Genomic DNA, 20,787 nt, shown 5'->3' on the forward strand with positions numbered 1-20,787 from the left:
CCCTTTGAGGTGTATCAAACCCTTCAGTCTCACCACAGTGCCCTTCTGTGCATCTCCTCACTCCAGAATCTGGGCATGAAGGTCTGGATTATGTGTAAAGTAACTCTGCAACTACCATGGCTTATCCTCTGCCTGATCCCCCTACCAGTTAGTCACCCTGTATAAAACCCTGTGTCAACTGTTTGAAGTAGTCTGCTTCATTTTCTGATCTCAACGTGCCTTCTTAGTTTGGGAGATCACCTTCTAACAATCGGTGATATCTAGAATATGTATAGTGTCAGCCAACTAAATATAGACGTGTTATCACATTATATTCCGGCAGAGCTAAAACTAAAATATCAGCCTTAACAATAAAACCCAGTCGCTACAAATGGTAACAGAAAAGGGAAAGTAAATTATCTGCAGCAGAATTAAGAAAGTAAAATAGAAAACAAGAATCACAAATACATCAACAAAAAAAACCTAGAATGTTTGCTATTGGGAATATATCAGGCATTTTGTAAATGGTTCCTTTCTTTGGGGAAGGGCACTAAAATGTCCTTTTAAAAGGGAATATTATTGCAGGTTATTCTTGCATATTAATGAATGTCGTTTGTAAAAAAAAAAAACACTGAAACACATTAAGTGCTTGCTATGTGTCAGCACTAAGTGCTTTACATATTATTAATTTAATATTCTTAAAAACCATAAGATAACACCAAATGTACTTGGGGAAGTAATTTCTTAACATTCATATGCTTGATGGAAGAGCTTCAGCAAGTCCCAATATAGTGAAAGACAAACATTTGAATCAATAACACTGAATTTGAAAACATTCCTAAGGAATCCCTGGAAGGATCATGTCTTCTTCCATACCTAAAATATGAGCCCTCATCCTTATTCAAGAAGCTATCATTGGGTCTTACAAGCAGGATAAGGAAGTAAAATAAAACGAGGACTCACTTTGCTATTAAAGGAGGAGATTTCTCTTTTTTTAAGACCTTTTCCTTTTTCTTTCTTTTTTTAAATGTTCTCAGATGCACATCACCAGCAAGACCACAAAGCAAATGCTGAACTGTGGAGTGCCTTGGAGGCCCATGTCTGTGAGCTCACAGGAGTGTCTCCGTGTCCCCAGTGAACAGTGCTCCATGCTTTAACATGGAGAAGACGCGGCCCTTGCCCTGGACCCCAGGCATTAGAAGGACTTTTCTTCCGCCTGCCTCCAGCTTTATTCCTGTCCGCAGGCCAAAGATTCCGAGGGACCTTCTAGGACATACTCCAGAATACCAAGGGTCCCGAGATTTCCTATCCAAATGGCTCCAAAACTGCTCCGAGGTCCTTCTTGCTAAGAGAGCTTACCCCGCATACATATGCTGCTAAGCTGAGGAATGACCAACGAGGGCTGCTGCGTGGGCATGTGGACATACAAGCGGCCCTCTCCACACACGTGCACCCAGCTCTCCCATGCCCTCGCTTTCTGGAAAGGAATTCGCAGGCACCGGAGAGGTGACAAAGCCGACTCCACAAGAGTAAGCCAGCGACACCAGACCAATGCCAGCATGGGTCATGCAGACAAAGGCCAAGACAGATGTACTGACCGCTGTACAGAAGGACCGGAGTGGGCTAGAGGAGCAAACTGAAAAAGGCTGAGGCCATCCAAGCAGTTCCTAAGAAGGGGCCTTGGACACCTGCTGCCATTCCCAGCCCAGCTTTATGGAGGGTGAGGGGGACAGGTATGTGGGCGGATGGGGGGCAGGGTATCCAAGACACCGGTTTTGACGTCAGCTGCAGTGCTAGGGAGACGGCAGGGTAGCAACAGGGGGAAGCTGGCGCAGTGTGGGGGGCAAGGCCGTCAGCTGATTGCAGGGAGCCAGTCAAGGGCTGGCGAGAAAAGGGCGGGGCCGCGGCCGACGTCACTGCCGCGGCCGACGTCACCGCCACTTGCCGCATCCGCAAGATCTCTCTGGTGCAGCTCGGGTGCAGGTCTCTGCGGGAGCCACCCTAGACCTCTGCAGCTTCCCCGGTATCATGGCTGACTCGGAAAACCAGGGGCCCGCGGAGCCAAGCCAGGCGGCGGCAGCGGCAGCGGCGGCGGAGGCGGCCGCGGCGGCGGAGGAGGTAATGGCGGAAGGCGGTGCGCAGGGGGGAGACTCCGACAGCGCGGCTGGTGACTCTGACAGCGCGGCGGGTCAGACGGTGGAGGAGCCCCAGACCCCCGCGGAGAATGCACCAAAGCCTAAAAATGACTTTATCGAGAGCCTGCCTAATTCGGTGAAATGCCGAGTCCTGGCCCTCAAAAAGCTGCAGAAGCGATGCGATAAGATAGAAGCCAAATTTGATAAGGAATTTCAGGCTCTGGAAAAAAAGTATAACGACATCTATAAGCCCCTACTTGCCAAGATCCAGGAGCTCACCGGTGAGATGGAGGGGTGTGCATGGACCTTGGAGGGGGAGGAGGAGGACGACGACGAGGAAGAGTACGAGGATGAGGAGGAGGGGGAAGAGGAGGAGGAGGAGGAGGAGGAAGCTGCGGCAGAGGCTGCTGCGGAGGCGGCGGCGGCCAAAGATGAGGGTCCCCACTCTGCAGTGCCTGATGACGCCAAGAAATAAGCGGGGGCAGAGATTGAGGAGGAGAATGACGGAAACAAAATCACTATTTTTTTTTCCAATATTGGTGGACTTAATAAGGCTCAGGTTTGGGACCAAAATACAATGTAAATCAATTCTGGTGTTCCTACCTAAAATTATAGTAAATTGAAGCAATCAGATCCTGGCCAGCCTGTTTCAAATTTTTCATTTTGAACACAATAAATATATCAAAAGGTGTTGAAGAAAACAAGTTATATTAAAAATGATTTTTTTTCATGATCTCTTCTGCACAGACTGCAATTGAGACTTATTAAGGGTGTCAAGTAGATGTGAAGTAAAGAATGTCACTTTGAAACCTATTCATTCCACTGTCATCACACTACACACACAACACCCAGACCAAGACTGAACATGTTCTCAACGCTTAACTCTTCAGTTTCTCTAGTCCGGACATTTTCCAGTGCAGAAAAAACAGAACCCAGAAGAATCTCATCTTTAAGACTTTGCTTGTAACCCATCAGCTTTACACTTTGGAGAACAGTGATGGAATCCTGGAAGCCTGTGATGGAGATCATGACAGTACTGTTTAATGAGGCCTGGAAAACTGCCACTTCAAATTCTAAAGAATGTTCTGAATATTTGAGTTTAGACAAGCAACATGGTTCTGAGAAGGAGGGTGTATAACCTGTATAATACTGTCAACATATGTGTTCATTATTTACAGTCTCATGTTTATGTGTTTTCTTGGTAGTGTCTATTTACAAAGGTGTAAAAACAAACAAAAAACCACAAATGTTTAAGTATTAAATCCCTTTACCTAGCATTCTAGAAATATTAATTTACTTGAAAAGATGTAGAATGTAGCAAATCCTGTAAAGCATGTATTCAGTGTTACGTAGTTTGATCCTTGTGAAGTCGTCTTTGTCATGTAGCTTTTAGAATGTAGCTGTGAAAATTATCAGAACTCTTCAATGAAGCTAATGTTTGGAAAAAGTAAATACTTGAAGAACCAATCCAAGTGTGTGTCCCCACCCCCAGCTCAGAAGTAGAAGGGTTTAAGTTTGCTTGTATTAGCTGTGCCTTCATTATTTTGCTATGTAAATGTGACATATTAAATTAAAAAAATGGTGCATATTCAAATTGTACTGCTTGAGGACAGACTGGTATACAGTTAAGGATTTTCAGGAAGGACACGTTAAATGTAAAGACTCTTAGCTTCTTTGTGGGTTTTGAATTTTGTGTGACTCAGTGATCTATAAAGAAACAACAAGTTGTTTACCACTGTAGTGTTAATAAAACAGTATTTTCAAAAAACAAAAGGACTCAAATATTCTGCCTTCTTGCAATTAAATCCCAGCTCTGTCCCTATAAGCAATGAACCTCAGGCAATTCAGTTGGTCTGTTTCAGTTTCTCCTTCTATAAAAGGGGAATTAACAGCCCTTCCTCACAATTATGGAGAACAGGTCAGTTAATACACAAAGTCTACAGGATAGTGTCTGACACACACTCAGTGCTCAAGAAATTTCAGCTATTATTTTATTATTTTTTTATTACATGAAACATAAAGACACTGATTGCAAATTCAATCCTTCCCTTCCCAGGTACAAAAGAGGGGGGATGGACATCATTATATTCTTAAGTTTATGATTCCTCATCAGAGAAGAATGTCATCTTTAATTTAGAAACAGGAAATTCAATAACCTAGCTTGTTTTGGTTTCCTCAATATAAAATCAGATTTTGATTTCCTCCCAGAAGAGATAAAAGACTTTCAATGTGATATTATGCATATCCAAAAAAAGGCTACTTCAAGTTTATATCTGGGCATCCTGAATGAAGCAAAATAATTTAAAATTAAAGACCCCATCCTTAAAAATTAAAAACTCAGATGCATTTTCTTCCATTTCTCTTAAGGGTTAAAATTATGCAAAAGTGAAATTATGCTGCTCTACCTTAAGGACTGGCAGGCAGCTCTGACCTGCTGCTTATTGCAATAGCAGAGTTAAATCCTAATGTACTATTAATCATCATTAGGGTCAGGCAATCAAAAGGGAAAATCAAAACAACATATTATATAAGAAGTCAATGATTATCTTAATCATAGGATTATCTTCATGGAAGCAAAAACTAATAAAATTCAATATTTCTTATCTCTAGGAATAAGAGACTCCTTTAATATCCTTCTAGGTCTATCTAGTAAAGAAGCAAAAATGAATAAAACAAATAAGGTGTGTAATTATTGGGGAAAAATTTTTTTGCAGGCAGATAATTATATATAGAAAACCCAAGAGAATCAACTGAAAATTATTGAATAAATCTGAGCAACTGACCAGTTGCCAGATAAATATACAAAAACCATTAACTATTTCTAGGTACCAATAATGGTCAAAACACATGGAAAGACTTTCACAATAGAAATAAGAAATCAAAATATAAAAAAACCTCTAATAAAAAATATGTGTAATCTATGTGAAAAGGAAAAACAAAATCAGAAATTAAAACAGGCCTTTGGATGGTAAGACTAAATACCACAAAAGTGTTAATTCTTCCCAAATTAACCTTTAATTTATCACACTTCAAATCAAAACCCAAACTGGATATAACTAATCTAATGTCCCCCTGTAAGAATAGCTAAGGAAACTAGCAATATGGGAATAATTCAGATTTCTACCTTAGAATACAGACCTCCCCCCCCCACCTGAAATGTTTTTAAGTGAAGAGAGTACATTATGTATTTATCAATTACCGGATAGGGAAAGGCTGAGATTGGTGATATAAGACCAAAAGAAATAATCAACAGACAGGACAACACAGAAATTAATACATTATAGAGATTTAAACACAAGCACCCTACATTTTCAAAAGCAAACAACTGGAAATATAATTTACAATAAATAACAAATGGCAAAGGGTTTAGTGGTCTTAATAAAGAGTTCCCACAAACCATATGAAAATCATTTAGTCCCAATACAGAAAGACATAAAGGATACCAGCAGACTACTTTAAAAAGAAGAAATAATATAGCCCTGTCTAGGGCAGAAAGACATGTCCTGAGAGGGCATCACTAGGGCTCGGTGAGGTCTGGGAACACAGGCATTCCCAGCCGAGTGCTCTGACCAGCCATCTTCCTTCCACTTAGGGCAATACTTTAACTGTGGGGTTTTCTAGCTACCAATCACACCACTGTTGGCCACACTTCCCAGGACATGGGGATGCTTATGGATGCCCTTCACAATGTCAGGCCGTCTCCACTGTTTCCTAACTGGCTTGATCTTTACCTCTCTTTCCTGCCCTGCTTATTTGATTGTTCCTCAGGCAGCCATAAAACCTGCATGTTAACACCTAGCAGGATACCCTGCCTTCAAGGTGGGTCAAACACTATCACTCAGTGTTAATCCATTATATGCTCAAATTTGTCAGCAATGCACAAAATAACTGGCGGGAAGAAGAGCAGTATGCATTACACATTCAGTTCGGTCTCTGAGAGCATTACACAGGAAAGTGTCGCATCCCGACGCTCACTGCCAAAGCATGACACAGCAGTTCTCCCTGCCTGAGAGTTCACACTCAAGGCAGACACAGACACATTTGCACATGCATACACAGGTACACAAGCACTTTTTATTGAAGAGAAATTCACAGAACATAAAATTAACCATTTAAATGAACAATTCAGTGGCATTTAGTACATTCACAATATTGTCTCTTTCTATCTAATTCACAGAAAAATGCACCAAAGCTGTTTAGAATATGAAAAGTAGCCGAGGTGTGTAAGAAATGCAAAATTTTACAAGTACAACAGAATTTATTACTTGTTTTCTTTAAGAGAATACTTAGTGCTTATAAGGATTAGGTAAAATGAGTACTCTCATACACTGATGATAATATGCAAGTTGATATATAATTCATTAGTGAAATCAATTCAGCAACAACATCTATCAACCAATTGAAAATGACATACGCTAATTCAATTTCACCCTTGGGATCTTATTAAAAAGCAATTTTAAAGGCAAAGAAAGCTTTAGACAAAAGATACTTGACAGGTCTTACTAAAAATAAAGGAAGAGGGGAGAGAAACAAAAGAGAACTTAGAAGCCAAATACCCTGGAGCGAGAGAGTAGAACACACACGTCCACATGGCAGACTCTGTAGTCATTATTAAGGGTATCCATGAGGGCTTTGTAATAACATGGTAAATATAAGGGCTGTCTCAAGCAAAGTTTAAAAATTCAGACATATAATTTTATACATTCACAGTATATTTTTAACTATGCCAACCTTGTTTTTTAAAAACCCCATAGTATGCCTGAAAGGAAAACCGCAAACTTCTAAGTCATGTCTCTTCCTGGGTTGGGGAGGGGACTCAAGTCCTGGTCTTAGCCTTGAAGGGGCGGGTGCGGACCTTCACGGAGCACAAGCTCTCATCTCACTCCCAATGCCTGGCTTTGAATCCTACACTTCTAGCTATGTCACCCTGAACAAGTAAGTTATGCCTCTCTATGGCCCAGTTTCTGCATCTGTAAAGTGGGGAGGATTACATGTGAAGTACTTAGACAAATGTAAGCACTCAAGAAATGTGACTGGCATTTTAGTCATCTGCTATCCTAAAACAGCCCAATGCAAATACAAGACAGATCTTAAAGATTACACCAATAGATTATCTCAAGAAATCAACTCAAGTCTGTCAGCAGCCCTAACTTCAGGAGATCTTAAGGAACCAGGTGTCTGTCATGTAGGATTTTTTCCTCAGGTTCTCACTATGGAATCTGGGTGCCCTTTGGAGCACTTACGTTAAGCCTTGCACTCCTTACTGGATGATCTTTTTTCTTTTTTAAGGTACTTTTCTTCTTCTTTCTTCTTTCTTCTTTCTTCTTCCTTCTTCCTTCTTCTTCTTCTTCTTCTTCTTTAAGATTTTATTTATTTATTTGACAGAAAGGGAGATCACAAGTAGGCAGAGAGGCAGGCAGAGAGAGAGGGGGAAGCAGGCTCCCCGCTGAGCAGAGAGCCCGATGCGGGGCTCCATCTCAAGACCCTGAGATCATGACCTGAACCGAAGGCAGTGGCTTAAACCACTGAGCCACTGAGGTGCCCCACTGGGTGATCTTTTTACTGTTCTTCCATCCCTTTCTTAACATGGGAGAAATGGGAGAACATATCAATTTTATTTAATTTGACTACATTAAATTAAGGTCAATTTGGGGAAACCTAGAATGACACGTGGATTTTTCATTAATAGTAATAACACCATGTTAGAGAGGATGAGAAGTACTTAACCATGAGGAGTCTTTATTCAGAAGTGATTACCAGCTATGGCAAGAGCTGGCTATGATGCAGCCCCCAGCCATCACCTATGGATGTTCTTTTACTTGGATGCTTGTAACTCATTTGACTATCTGCAGCTCTTGTTCAAGGATAGGATGCAATCTTAAGACCAAATGAAAGATAATAAATTATGGATAAAGAATTGGTATCTTTCTGGCATTTTCCTCTAGGGCAGTGGTGACAGCAAATACCTTACTGTTAACTCAACAAATAACTTTATGTTAAGATACTGCATATTGTTAAGCAGTATCTGTATATTCAACTGCCTACAAGTTAAAATCCAGCAGGCATTATTCTTATCTTTCTTTCATCAAGTTTTCTTTAAAAAAAAAAAGATTTTAGTTATTTGACGAGGGAGACACAGGAAGAGAGGGAACATAAACAGGGGGAGTGGAAGGGGCGCCTGAGTGGCGCAGTGGGTTAAGCCTCTGCCTTCGGCTCAGGTCATGGTCCCTGGGTCCTGGGATAGAGCCCCGCATCGGGCTCTCTGCTCAGCAAGGAGCCTGCTTCCCCCTCTCTCTGCCTACTTGTGATCTCTGTCTGCCAAATAAATAAATAAAATCTTAAAAAAAAAAAAAAAAAAAAAAAAAAACCAGGAAGAGTGGGAGAGGAAGAAGCAGGCCCGATGCAGGACTCGATCCCAGGACCCTGGGATCATGACCTGAGCTGAAGGCAAACGCTTAACCAAAGGAGTCACCCAGGCACCTCTCATCTAGTTTTCTTAGACCCATTTAAGAAATACCCAAAAAGGACCCCCACCCCCAGTGACAAGATTATGACATATACTAGACAAAAGGGAAAAGGAGCTGCAATGATTCATCTTTCACAGTTGTATGCAACATTTCTTACCAGGATCTCAGTATGCTTTGCTGATAAGATTTTTGCTTTTGCAGCATAAAAGAAAAAGAAGAGAAATTCACTTGTATCTTCCTAGTTGTCCTTCATCGTGACAGTGATACTAAGCAATGTGGCAGTAACCACACAAGGTTCTCAGAAGCTTCTCCAGTAGGTAACTGTGTGACAGAAATAAGGTCTGCCTCCTGTCACAAGTACAAAGGCATGCACAACAGTGCCAAAAACAGCATGGATGAGTTCACTGTGCGCTCAACGAGTGCTAGTGACCCAGAAAAGTCAAAACATAAACTTCACCAAAGATAGAAGCTGTTCCACACGCTAATCTCAAACACAGTGTGCTGGCAATCAAAACGGGAGCCCGCCACCCTCTGCCTGGCAAGTTTTAAAACTACAACACTCTCTATTGTACAAAGACTTGAAAACTTTTGAAGCTACTTTTTGGAAGTCATGGTAATAAAGGAGCTTCATAATACAAGTTAAAGAATGACGGGGGCTCCGTTCTTTTTATTCTCTTGTATTTAAGTGCTGCCTTTCTTTTAAGGAAACTGTGTGTCATCCAGAACATCCTTACTGAAAATGTGTTGTAGGAGCAGCCCCGAAGTCAATTAGTGGTCAACAACTGCAAAGTAAGAGAAAAGGAGCCCACATGTTTTTAAAGATTTATTTATTTATTGGGGAGAGAGAGAAAGCGCACACACACACACACACACACACACACACCCCACACACACGAGAAGAGGAGAGAGAAACTTGAGCAGACTCCGTGCTGAGCACGGAGCCCAACACAGGGCTCGATCTCATGACTCTGAGATCACAACCCAAGCCAAAACCAAGAGTCAGACACTCAGCTGACTGTGCCACCTAAGCATTCCCCCAACACGCCTTTTAAACAAAAGCATGCTCTTCCACACTGATTCTGAGCACCACTTGGGGTTAAGCACTGTCCGTGAGTTTGCAGCAGCAGATGGTGTCAGCAGCAGATATAAACAGTGGAGAAGGAAAAGAAGATGAGAAAACAATGTCTGCCAGGAACCAACTTCTATCCCATAACTCCTGAGCTCACAAACAGTGGCTTCTTACTACCTGCCGAATGAAGTCTAAAATTCTCTATTTACCAAAGACTTCTACAATGCAACCCCCAAGGCTAAACGAGTGTGGGTCCTGCAAATGAAGCTTCCCTTGGCAAAGCCCCCAACCAGTACCCACACCCCCACACACACACTCACTCACTGTTCTCTCCCTGATATAACAACCAAGATTTAGCCATCACACTCTGGAGCGGCTTTCACTGTTCACTGTGGTCTTTGTCGCTGCTTTCTGCTTTCCAACAGGTAGGTAGGTTTCGCAGCCTAACTCTACGCCCTATCTGACCTCCTGGGTCTACATGTCCAAGCTGCTATCCCTGAACTCTTCGGATTCACCCCCCCAATTCAGTCTTTTTCATTTTGGAAGTACGGTTGCACCTGACAACAGCTTACACCCTAAAGAGACCATGCTTTATGTCAGTATTCCTGAACTCGTTATCTCCCAACTATTTAGTCAATTCAACGGATGATTCAAAGAAATATCTATTGACTAAGGAGAGGCAGTGAGAGTGATAGGGAAGGAGAAGCAGAGATAGGAAGAGAAAAACTCAGACCCAGAAAGAGAGAGGGAAAAAAGCAGAGACAAAAAGTACTCTAAGGGAAATACTTTTATAAAGATAAGAAGGAGTTGTAAGTCCCAAGAACTGCCTCAAGTGCAGACTACATCACAAAGGGCCTCCGCCTGCACTGGGTCACTGTCTGACCCGGTGTACCAAACACACAGAGCTCTCTGAGGGCTCACCACCATATAAAGACATTCTGAATGTTCCCTTCCTTGGGCCACAGGCCTAGCCCTTTGTCAGCTTCCACAAAATCATGCACACGTTATCTTGTCTGAAACTTGATGCAAAAGCTCAGATACCCTTTGAAAACTAAAGGCAGATATGTACATATATACTTGATAAAACAATCATCAAAACTATAAGAGAAATCTTCTGTGCCAAAAATCCACTCTATGATCCACCATACATTTCCCCATTCTAAAAAATACCATCAGACTACAAGGAATATATAAGACTGTTCTTATGTGAAAAAATAAATAGATCATTTACTGTGAACAAAGTACCAATGTTATTCAGATAAAGACAGGACGATACATTTAGCTCCAAGGGATTTTTTTTTTTTTTTCTCCAAGAGATTCTTATTAGGGCTTGACTGAAACATCTGCTTGACACAAAACTAACCTCTTTATTAGGTTCCTAGAATCAAGGTAATTCCATCATCTGAAGCCATTTTTGTTGGGCACTTACTTTCCACAAAGCTGAGGCTCCCTGCATAGTCTGGAAGGTTTACATGACAAAGAGGGTTACTGAATGTTCCATTAGACCTCACAGTCTTCAGGTTGTCTTTTTCAAAAATGTGCAAGGATGCAGGAAGAGGTCTGTCCGTTTTTCTAGATCTGCAACAGTCATCTCCTGAATCTAGGCCTAGTGTTTCCTCTAATATGAAAAATTAATTATAAACTACAAATTCTTGCTCTCTTACCCTTGCCTCCTCTGCAGCAGGGATTAAGATTTAACATCAATCTTGGTCTTAAAAGTATAAGTACAGAGAAATAAAGTAGCAACATCTGCAAGGGTCTGGGGTCAGGACTAACCTGTTATCCTTGCACACGGTTACTTTGTCTCCCCCAGGTATCAGCTTCTTCTGTTCAACCACTCCATAGCTTTCTCGACAAATCTATATATAAGGAGGAAAAAAGAGATGTTTCAATTCTGTTTACCACCTATCTTTCTAGACTCCAAATGATTGAGAGAAGTTTTGGGAACAAATGTAGCTTAATTACTACTTCTTACATAGGAAATTCTTGGGAAAAGAGAACCTGATTCAGAAAACATTACCACCTTACAAGATATCCTGTGTTTTAAGACACGCAGCTGCCAATAAATGCAATCAAAGAGAAAATGATATGAACTCTAGAAATCTATGTATCAAGAGTAAAGAGGACTAATATTTCACAATGTTAAGTTCACTGATGAATCATTCATTCATTTATTCAACAAATTTACTTAACTCCTTTAACAATCAAGACACTATAACTAAAATAAAATTTCTTCAGAGAAGACCCTGAATTTATTCTTTGATTTGAAAAACAACTGTATGTTCATTACGACTTGTGAGCATGATGAAAGCGAATGCCACAATCAGAAGGAAACTGTGGAAATCCTTACCGTGAAATTGAGACAGAAAGTCTCCTCAATATCTTCCCCAGGGTAATCTAAAAGTTCTTGAAGACTCCTAATCACAGAATAGAAAAAGGAAAAGAGAGACAAGTTAGACATTGTAATAATGTTTCTACTTTAGTTATATATCCAGAATCCGTGTAAGGAAAATCTAAAAGAAAATTCTAGGATAAACATAAATCCAGACTGACAGAAAATTGTTTATACCTTAAAAAGAAATATGACAAGGGCACCTGGGTGGCTCAGTTGGGTCAGTATCCAACTCTTGGTTTTGGCTCAGGTCATGATCTCAGGGTCATGAGATCAAGCCCACACCAGGCTCCACACTTAGCATGGAATCTGCTTTTCCCTCTCCTTCTGCTCCTCCCCCTGCTCTCTCCACCCCTGCTCTAAAATAAATACATAAGATATTAAAAAGGGGGGGAAAAGTATGGCAGTAGACTTGTAAGACATTTGTTAATTATACTCTTCCCACTGCCAAGACTTACTAGATTTATGAAGAAGTTCAGATAGATTTATATCTGACACACTGGTGTTCTTTTAACTGTGGTATTGCTTGGAAGTCAAAATATGGGAACACGGTACTCCAGTGGCCCTACAGAATGTCTTCACCCACATGTATCAGAATAATCCTCCCATCATAAGAAAGCCACAAAGTCACCTCTATCCACTTAGGAATCTTAACTGGCTGACTTGTTAATACAAGGGGCTCTGTAGGGTAAAGATATTCTATTACCCGCCATACTAAAGAACACAAACAGGCACTCTGAAAATAAGAATATGTTTATACCAACAATGATCATATCCTAGCTTTCAAGAGAACACCTTCTTGTAAGCAGACCTCATTCACACTTTCTTCTTCAGTGAGCTCCGGGTCCAGTTTCATCAAGAGTTTCCCAGGAAGAAAACTCTTAGCATGGAATTTAAATCCACTACCGGTTAAACCAGCCAGAATCATTACTTCAAATATATCCTCAGCCAGGCTGGCAAAGGGGAATCACACACACTTCAACCACTCTCTGGCTTTCTTCAGTCACCCCGAAAATTAACACTGCCAGAGTCTCATCTGCTGTTTTCCAATATTCCTTCTAAACATTCTCTCTTCTGTGTCCCCACCCCTCCCATCCTTCCTGGTTTCTCAGTATTGGTGTCCTACACAGGTGGTGTGGCTCTCCCTTCCAGAAGGGACATCAGAAATGGCCCTTTCTCTATCTCCATCTTAATATTGGTACTCTTTCTCCATAAAAAGGGCTATTGCTTCCTATTGAAGCCAAAAGGATTATACTGTTTACAGAAATCCAAGGGTATGGTGTTTTTTATATATCTGATGCCACCTAAAATCAAGGCAGAAAAACTCAGAATCAAAGGGGTTTTCAGAGCCAGAAAGAGAATAACATAAAAATATGGCTCCACTACTCTGGAAAACAGTCTGGCAGTTCCTCAAAAAACTAAACCCAGAGCTACCATATGGCCCCAGCCATCCCACTCCTAGGTATCCCCCCAAGAGGAATGAAGACTTACATCCACACAAAAACCTGTGCAAGATTGTCCACAGTAGCATTATCCACGCCAGCCGAAAAGGGGAACAACTAATTAACAGATGAACACAGTGTCATCCATATCTGCTCAATGGATTATTATTTGGCAACAAAGAGAAATTAATTACTGACACATGTTGAAACACAGATGAACCCTGAAAACATGCTGCCTCAAAGAAGCCAGACACAAAAGACCATGTGTTGTATGATTCCATTTATATGAAATATACAGACTAGGCAAGTCTACACAGAAAGGAGATCAGTTGTTGTCTAGGGCTTGCGGATGAGGGGACTGGGAATGACAACTAAGGAGTACCAGGTTTCATTTTCGGACAATAAAAATCTTCTAAAATTGTGGTGATAGCTACATAACTCTGAACATACTAGAAGTCATTGAATTGTAGACTTCAAGTAGGTGGATTGTATGGTATATGAATTATATCTCAATCAAAATTTTTAAAAATACTCCCTTTTTAGTACTTTCTCCCTCTGTATTTCCAGACCACGAGAGTCTCCACTCCTTGTTTTTGTTCAGGACAAGGAAGAGTGAGATTTTTTTGTACCCCTGGGTACCCACAGCCTCCCTTTTCCTTTGCCCCCTCTGCTAAAGGCAAAGCAGCCCATCTACATTGTAAGAGTCTAGCCATATGGTCTGATAATGTGGTATTTTCAACCCTGAATCCCCGTGCCACAGGCAGCCAGAGCAGTTCCCCATCTTTTAGCTTCGTACCTTCCTTCAGTGGGTGAGAGCTCCTTTAGGTCTTCCAAGCCAGGATTTACGTTCAGTAACTTCTTGTAGAGAGCCAACGGGAAATGGAGATCAACCACAGTGGAGTTGTAGATGGCTAGTCCACAGGTTATGCCAATCAAGTGGAACCAGTTGTGCTCTACAAAACACTTTTCGGTATGTATGCAAATGTGTTAAAAATTTTAAAGAAGGAATGCACTGCTTGCAGCCCTCAAAACACTGCCATTTACCTCAGAATATCTTCCGTATAAAATAAAGACCTCATTAATTCTTAATTATCTTCTGAGCCAGAGAAACACCCTGCAATACCACCAAAACCCATAAGCTAGACGAAGTCAAGCAGTTATGGCTCATCTAGCGACACAGAGAAGAGTATATAATCTTCTAGAGCAAGGCTGTCCAACAGGACTTTCTGCACTGACGGGAACAGTCTATGCTATGCTGTGCCATCATCCCCTAGCCCAGTAGCTGCTACAACTGAGCACCTGACATGTGGCTAGCACAATTTTGGAAATAAATCTTCAATATTATTTAATTTTAACTAAGTAAAATTTAAATTTAAATACCTACATGCAGCTAATGGCTGCTTTTTTAGAACAGTGCAGCTCTAGGAAGAAAACTCCACTGGAAAAAAAGAACTAAATTACAGTCTGCTTAAAATTAGATGCCATTTGAAGCTTAACTCTCCTACTGAATTTTCAAAAATAACATGTGTGCCTGTATTTGTGTAAGTGTTCACACACATACCACATTATTAAAGTAAGACGTACCTGACTATCACTTTCCACATGTCATAAAACTCACTTCTTTATCACAGTGTTCATATTTTTACCCTTCAAAGAATAACAAAACCTGGATCTTACCTACCAGAAAGAGAAATGGGGGGTCGGGGGAGGTGACAAAATACATGGGATCTTGTCAACGAGTGAAAAATGAAGATGAGCTACATTATTCAGACTTGGAATTATCTTTGTTATGCTCCCCTTTGTAAAGTCAGAAGTCAGGGGACTGGTCTGACCACAAAAAGAAAGTCTAACACAATCCTTCCATTTAACTGCAATATCACTAACTTACCGTATCTGAAAACCACAAAAGATTTGAATCCTGATAGTAGGTAAACATTCCGTAGATAGGATTCAAAAGTTCTTTTAACAGTAAAAGAAAGAACTCCTTTGTGACACCACCAGCATCCACTGCTTCTTCACCATCAAAGATTACCTTAAAATAATGAAAGTAAAATTAATACTTCAGGGAAATCTTTGATGTTTAATCTTTTTTTTTTTTTTTCAAACTCTCCAAAGTCAGGACAAAGGAAGAAATATATAACAGAGAATACACTGATGCAATGAAAACTGCAAGGTGTACTTGCTGATTATTAACAAAGCACTTACAGACCCACAAAATTTCTACTAGTACTCCAAGGGATACAAAGGGAAGTCAGAAGTTTACCATATGTCCATGGAAAGTTTACCATCTATTTTGGGGAGTAAGGCAAACAAAATAATCAATTGGAGAGTAAGTTTTTTTCTTTTTTTTTTTCTTGAAGATTTTATTTATTTGAGAGAAAGAGAGGGCATGAGCAGGGGTGGGTGGGGGAAGAAGGAGAAGCAGACTCCCCACTGGGCAGGGAGCCCCATGTGGGACTCAATCCCAGGACCCTGGGATCATGACCTGAGCCAAAGGCAGATGCTTAACCAACTGAGCCACCCAGGCACCCCTATATTTTATTTTCCAAGAGTCAAATACATTGAGAGGTAAATGTTCTGGCACATAGAGAAAAGCAATGATTAAACTGAGTAAAGGAACACTTTCCGGAAGAAATCTCTCTCAGTGGGGCTCTTGAAGGAACTGATGCATATGAAGGAAGGAGAGCATCCTAAGGAGGTAGACTTGGGTTCTGTAAGGGGCTATAACCAGACCTATAGAGGGCATCCTGGCCCCATAAGAATCATCACAGTGACAGCTACAGCAAACCAACAAATGAGATTTATTGCAAGTCTGTTACATGCCAGTATTTAAACTCTATTATCCTAATCAGAACAGCCTCATGTGTAGACACTACTATTATCAGCCCCATTTTACAGGCAAGGGCTCAGACACAGCAAAAAAATAGCATTAGAAAAAGTGTATCATTGTGTCTGAGTTCCACATTGCTGAGAGCAAGACAGGAGAAAAGGTGAGGATATACACTAGGATTTCGATTGTGCAGATGTCACCAGGAGACTTAGAAGAGTCTCATCAGAATTACTGATTGAAAACAGGGGTCAAAGGGAGGCCCCCTCTCTTTGCGATATCAAAAATCTAGCCCAGAAGTTCCAGGGAAAACTCCCAGGCAGATGGAGGAGACTGATGCCACTCATGGGATGTTCTGGAAAGGGTGACAATAGCGTGGAGATTGTCAGTTTCCTACTTAAACTACCTTTTGGAAACTAGAGTTTACAACAGGAATGGCAACAGAGATCTGGAAATCATCTGAAGGAAAAGATAAAAGGCTTTAAAAAAAACCACTTCAGATAATTCATTAAACATTAATCGAACACCTATTAGGTATCAAGCATTGTGCTAAGCCCTGGGAATACAGTAAGTAGTAACGCAAACACGCACAGTCTGTGAGGAGAGAAAAAATTTTAATTCAGTAATTTCTGGGTACTAAGAGTACCTATAATGATCAGTCAACAGCTTCCCAGACAATTTCACTACCTTTCCATTCTACTTTTTCCTTCTTTCTCTTTTCTTTCTCCCCCATCTGGGCCTTGGTGGGGAATTCTAAGGTATGTATATTAATTTCCAAGGGCCCTGAAACATGTAGCACCAAGAGTGGTCACTGAGCATACATGAACAGATGGAGGGCCGAAGATGGAGTCCGTCTTATTAGCACTCCTAGCCCAGCTATTTTATTTACCGTCTCTTTCTCTTCAATATTTGACAACCAAAACCTTCCTAGATGCTGACTGGAGAGTTTCACCTAGTTGAAGCTTTAGTCTTGCTCTTGCTTGCTTGTTTCTGGAGAGCTGGAGCTGGTACGCCCAAGAGAGAGGACAAAGAAAGCCCTATAATCCCTCAAATAATCCACTGGCATTCTCATCTGATGTTATGTTGAGATGTTCAGCTCGACAATTTGACAGAAGGAGGTGATCAAATTCTTGTAAAACGGATGAAAGAAATCATGAATGGCTATACTCCACAATTTTAATAATAAGACCTCTGCTGTTTCTTCAACACTGTTTAATGAAAACCCTGGAAGACATTTAGAGGAATAAAATGAAAGGCTCACTTTGAGAGGCTTTTTCAGGTCAATATCAGAATGAATGCTCAGCTCTCTTAAGGCATCTCCAACGAGATTGTTCCTGCGAACATGAAGGACGAGGAAGGGGCTTCTGGCCAGCAGAGGCTCCAAGGTGAGAAGCATGAAGACATTCTGCAGGTTAGCTCCATTGACTGCCACCTGGAACAGCACACCCAAGAACACGATTACCGAGAGAGCAAGAGACGGACAGACAGAGAGAGAGAGGGATGAATGAAGGGATATACCCACCAACAATAAGAACAGGTAGATTTGGATTATTAATTCACCAATGTCTTAGTAAGCTTATCAAAACCAATTATATTTTATAATAGAAGAGTGTATTTAAAATAAATTAAATCTCTGTAACTTCAGTTTTTATTCAATAAAGAATTACCAAGCTCCATTTAATTATTGCCCTAGCTCTACACCAGGGCAGCAAACTATGGACTGCAGACCAAACCAAGCCTGTTCCCTGTTTTTGTATAGCTCTTGAAATAACAATATTTTTTTCATTTTTAAATGATTGGAGGGGAAATGGGGGGGAAAAAAACTTCACATGTAAAAATTATATAAAATTCAAATTTTAGTGTACAGAAAATTGTATTAGAAAAATGTCATGCTCATTCATCTACTTACTGTAACACTGTTTTCCGTGTTACAACACGAAATAGCTGAATAGTTGAGACAGACTACATGGCCCACAAAGACTAAAATATTTACTATATGGCTCTTTATGAAAATGCTTGCCCACCCCAGATCCAGGTAAACATGCATTCATGCACAGGTGTTACATTCAACATAAAATTGCTGAAAAAATTTATAGTAGTTCTAAAAAGTTATAAGGAAAGTTACAAGCTAAACAGACTCTTTCCTGTTAGTAAAAGTTACAATGGAATGCTTAGGATGAACAGAACACAGTAAGAAGAGGAAATCATTTTTAAAATGTGATACCTGCATCTGTAGTTCAGCATCAGTTTGTAACATTTTGGTCTTGGCTTGGGCATCAAAGATGAAAGGGTAGGAACAAAGTGTGACAGTATCCTAGAATAAGACATATTATTGGCAAATATTACAGTGTTCCACAGAGAATACTGCTGGAAAAATAAAGAATTAAATGAAAAATGGATGATTTACCTGTATTATAGATGGTCTAGCCTTCTGTATAAAGAAAAATAAAAAGTCTCTTAGTTGGATTGCAAAACCTGATATTTCTACCCCCTGCAAATATAAAATATAAATAACAAAACATATAACCAATCTCTGCCCAGGCAGAGAGTGAACGCCATTTGAATGGCTGACTGGATTTTTGACAGAACAGACCAGATGTTTTGATGGGTACAGACTAAGAAAAAAATATAAAAACAATTCTAAAAAATTTTAAAGGACCTTTAAAGACCATTTCACTGACTCCATAGTTTACAGCATTAACAGAATGTTCTTTTATAAGAAATCAAATTCCAAAATAGGAGCTTTACAACCTTGACTTCAGATATTAATTTTTCTGGGTAAAATGGATGATGCAGACTGCATTTTATTTGGTGTCATATTTCATCTTCTTACACACACACACACACACACACACACACACACACTTTACGACTAGGAGAAATAAATATTTAGAAACCTGTCTCTGACTCAGCACTTAGACTAGTGCTTGACCTGTAGAAGATAGTCCATCAATATGTGAATAAATCTAAATAAAATTCTGAGGATGGGAATAACAATAAATAATAAAAATCACAAATGAAACATATCTACAAGGTTTGTTACCATTTACCAAGAAAAAAAAAAAAGTTTTTTTTTCTGGAAGTTGTTAGGTTATGTAACAAACATTTTTGATTGATTTCATAGAAACAAAAACATCAACAATATACATTCTGTTGATCAGCAGTATTTCTCAAACAGAAAACTGCAGACTTACTCTCAGAGATCTGAGAGTGCTCTATGACTTTTTAAAAATTCTGTGAGTTCTTGGGGCACCTGGATGGCTCAGTGGGTTAAAGCCTCTGCCTTTGGCTCAGGTCATGATCCCAGGGTGCTGGGATCGAGCCCCATATCTGGCTCTCTGATCAGCAGGGAGCCTGCTGCCCCCTCTCTCTCTGCCTGCCTCTCTGCCTACTTGTGATCTATCAAATCAATAAATAAAATCTTAAAAAAAAATTCTGTGAGTTCTTTAAAGTAATATCCTAAACAAAATTCATGAAAATGCATTCTGAACAACCTCCTTATGATGATTTCCATTTATTTTAATGATTGCCCTGGCGTCACACTATATATGCTTAATTGTCCAAGGGTACAGAAAAAGAAGAAAAGCAGCCTTCCTCTGTAAGTGATGCATTTGCGCCCAGGAAAAGGCCAGGAGCAGTCTTGGCCACTGCATGAAAGAATGTTTAATAGCTTCTGAAAAGAGAATAGAGCTGAGTCATCCCAGGGCCAGCAGGCTGCGGGAATTCAGGCACCAAGGCCTGACAGCCGGCAGTTCCTCCCCACAATGCAGTGGGTTTCAATAAGATGTTTTTGCTGTCACATTTCATCAGAAGGCTAATCTGCATTTTACTGATTTTAGAGTTTTGTCTGCATTTAATTTATAGATTTGGTTGGCTCTATAATTGTTAAAGGCTACTAAATAAGAAGGGTTTAACTACCTCCTTTTGTGTTTGTATATATTTCGATGAAATCATTTAATAGCAATTTTCACTAAAATCCATCCATTTTCATTAAAATTTTCCTATATATAGGAACCTATATAAAGGTTCCTTTAGAGATCTTGGAACATTTCTCTAGACTAAGAAACCCTAACTGTGAGTGGATTCCAGTCCAGTGAGACAAGGTAAAGAATCATGCATATATAATCCAGACTAATTTGGCTCATTCTCATACCTACATTTCTAATTATTTGGAATTTAGGAATTGAAATCACTTAAAAAAAAAAGGGGGGGGGAAGGCCACATACCATAAAACAGCCCTTCACAAAGTGACTTTCTAGTCTAGGTACCTGAAAAAGGTAGAAGCATCCTAGGGAAGTGGGTTTAAAAGCGGTGGCAAATTTGCGATGACATGGATGGAACTAGAGGGTATTACGCTTAGCGAAATAAGTCAATCGGAGAAAGACAACTATCATATGATCTCCCTGATAGGAGGAAGTGGAGGTGCAGCGTGGGGGGGGGGGATTGGGGGGTAGGAGAAGAATAAATGAAACAAGA

At 40.3% G+C, this 20,787-nt stretch overlaps 2 protein-coding genes across 6 annotated transcripts in view; one reads left to right on the forward strand and one right to left on the reverse strand.

Annotated features, from left to right (window-relative positions):
* HERC3 (HECT and RLD domain containing E3 ubiquitin protein ligase 3) overlaps window positions 1-20,787 on the reverse strand; it is a 118,233-nt gene that overhangs the window by 17,103 nt on the left and 80,343 nt on the right. For all 5 annotated transcript variants that reach the window (XM_032861805.1, XM_032861804.1, XM_032861803.1 and 2 more), the window contains 7 exons: window positions 18,719-18,742; window positions 18,536-18,625; window positions 17,573-17,743; window positions 15,373-15,516; window positions 14,281-14,447; window positions 12,001-12,067; window positions 11,427-11,509 (listed from right to left, as the gene is read on the reverse strand). In XM_032861805.1, coding sequence (XP_032717696.1) covers window positions 11,427-11,509; window positions 12,001-12,067; window positions 14,281-14,447; window positions 15,373-15,516; window positions 17,573-17,743; window positions 18,536-18,625; window positions 18,719-18,742 — 746 coding nt within the window. The remainder of the gene's footprint in view (window positions 1-11,426; window positions 11,510-12,000; window positions 12,068-14,280; window positions 14,448-15,372; window positions 15,517-17,572; window positions 17,744-18,535; window positions 18,626-18,718; window positions 18,743-20,787) is intronic.
* NAP1L5 (nucleosome assembly protein 1 like 5) lies at window positions 1,912-3,561 on the forward strand. Its single transcript, XM_032861808.1, has one exon. The coding sequence runs from the start codon at window positions 2,008-2,010 to the stop codon at window positions 2,587-2,589; it is 582 nt and encodes a 193-aa protein (XP_032717699.1). The 5' UTR covers window positions 1,912-2,007; the 3' UTR covers window positions 2,590-3,561.

This window comes from Lontra canadensis, unplaced genomic scaffold (assembly GCF_010015895.1).
Source record: "Lontra canadensis isolate GAN:19392208 unplaced genomic scaffold, GSC_riverotter_1.0 scaffold1, whole genome shotgun sequence".
Lineage (NCBI taxonomy): Eukaryota > Metazoa > Chordata > Mammalia > Carnivora > Mustelidae > Lontra > Lontra canadensis.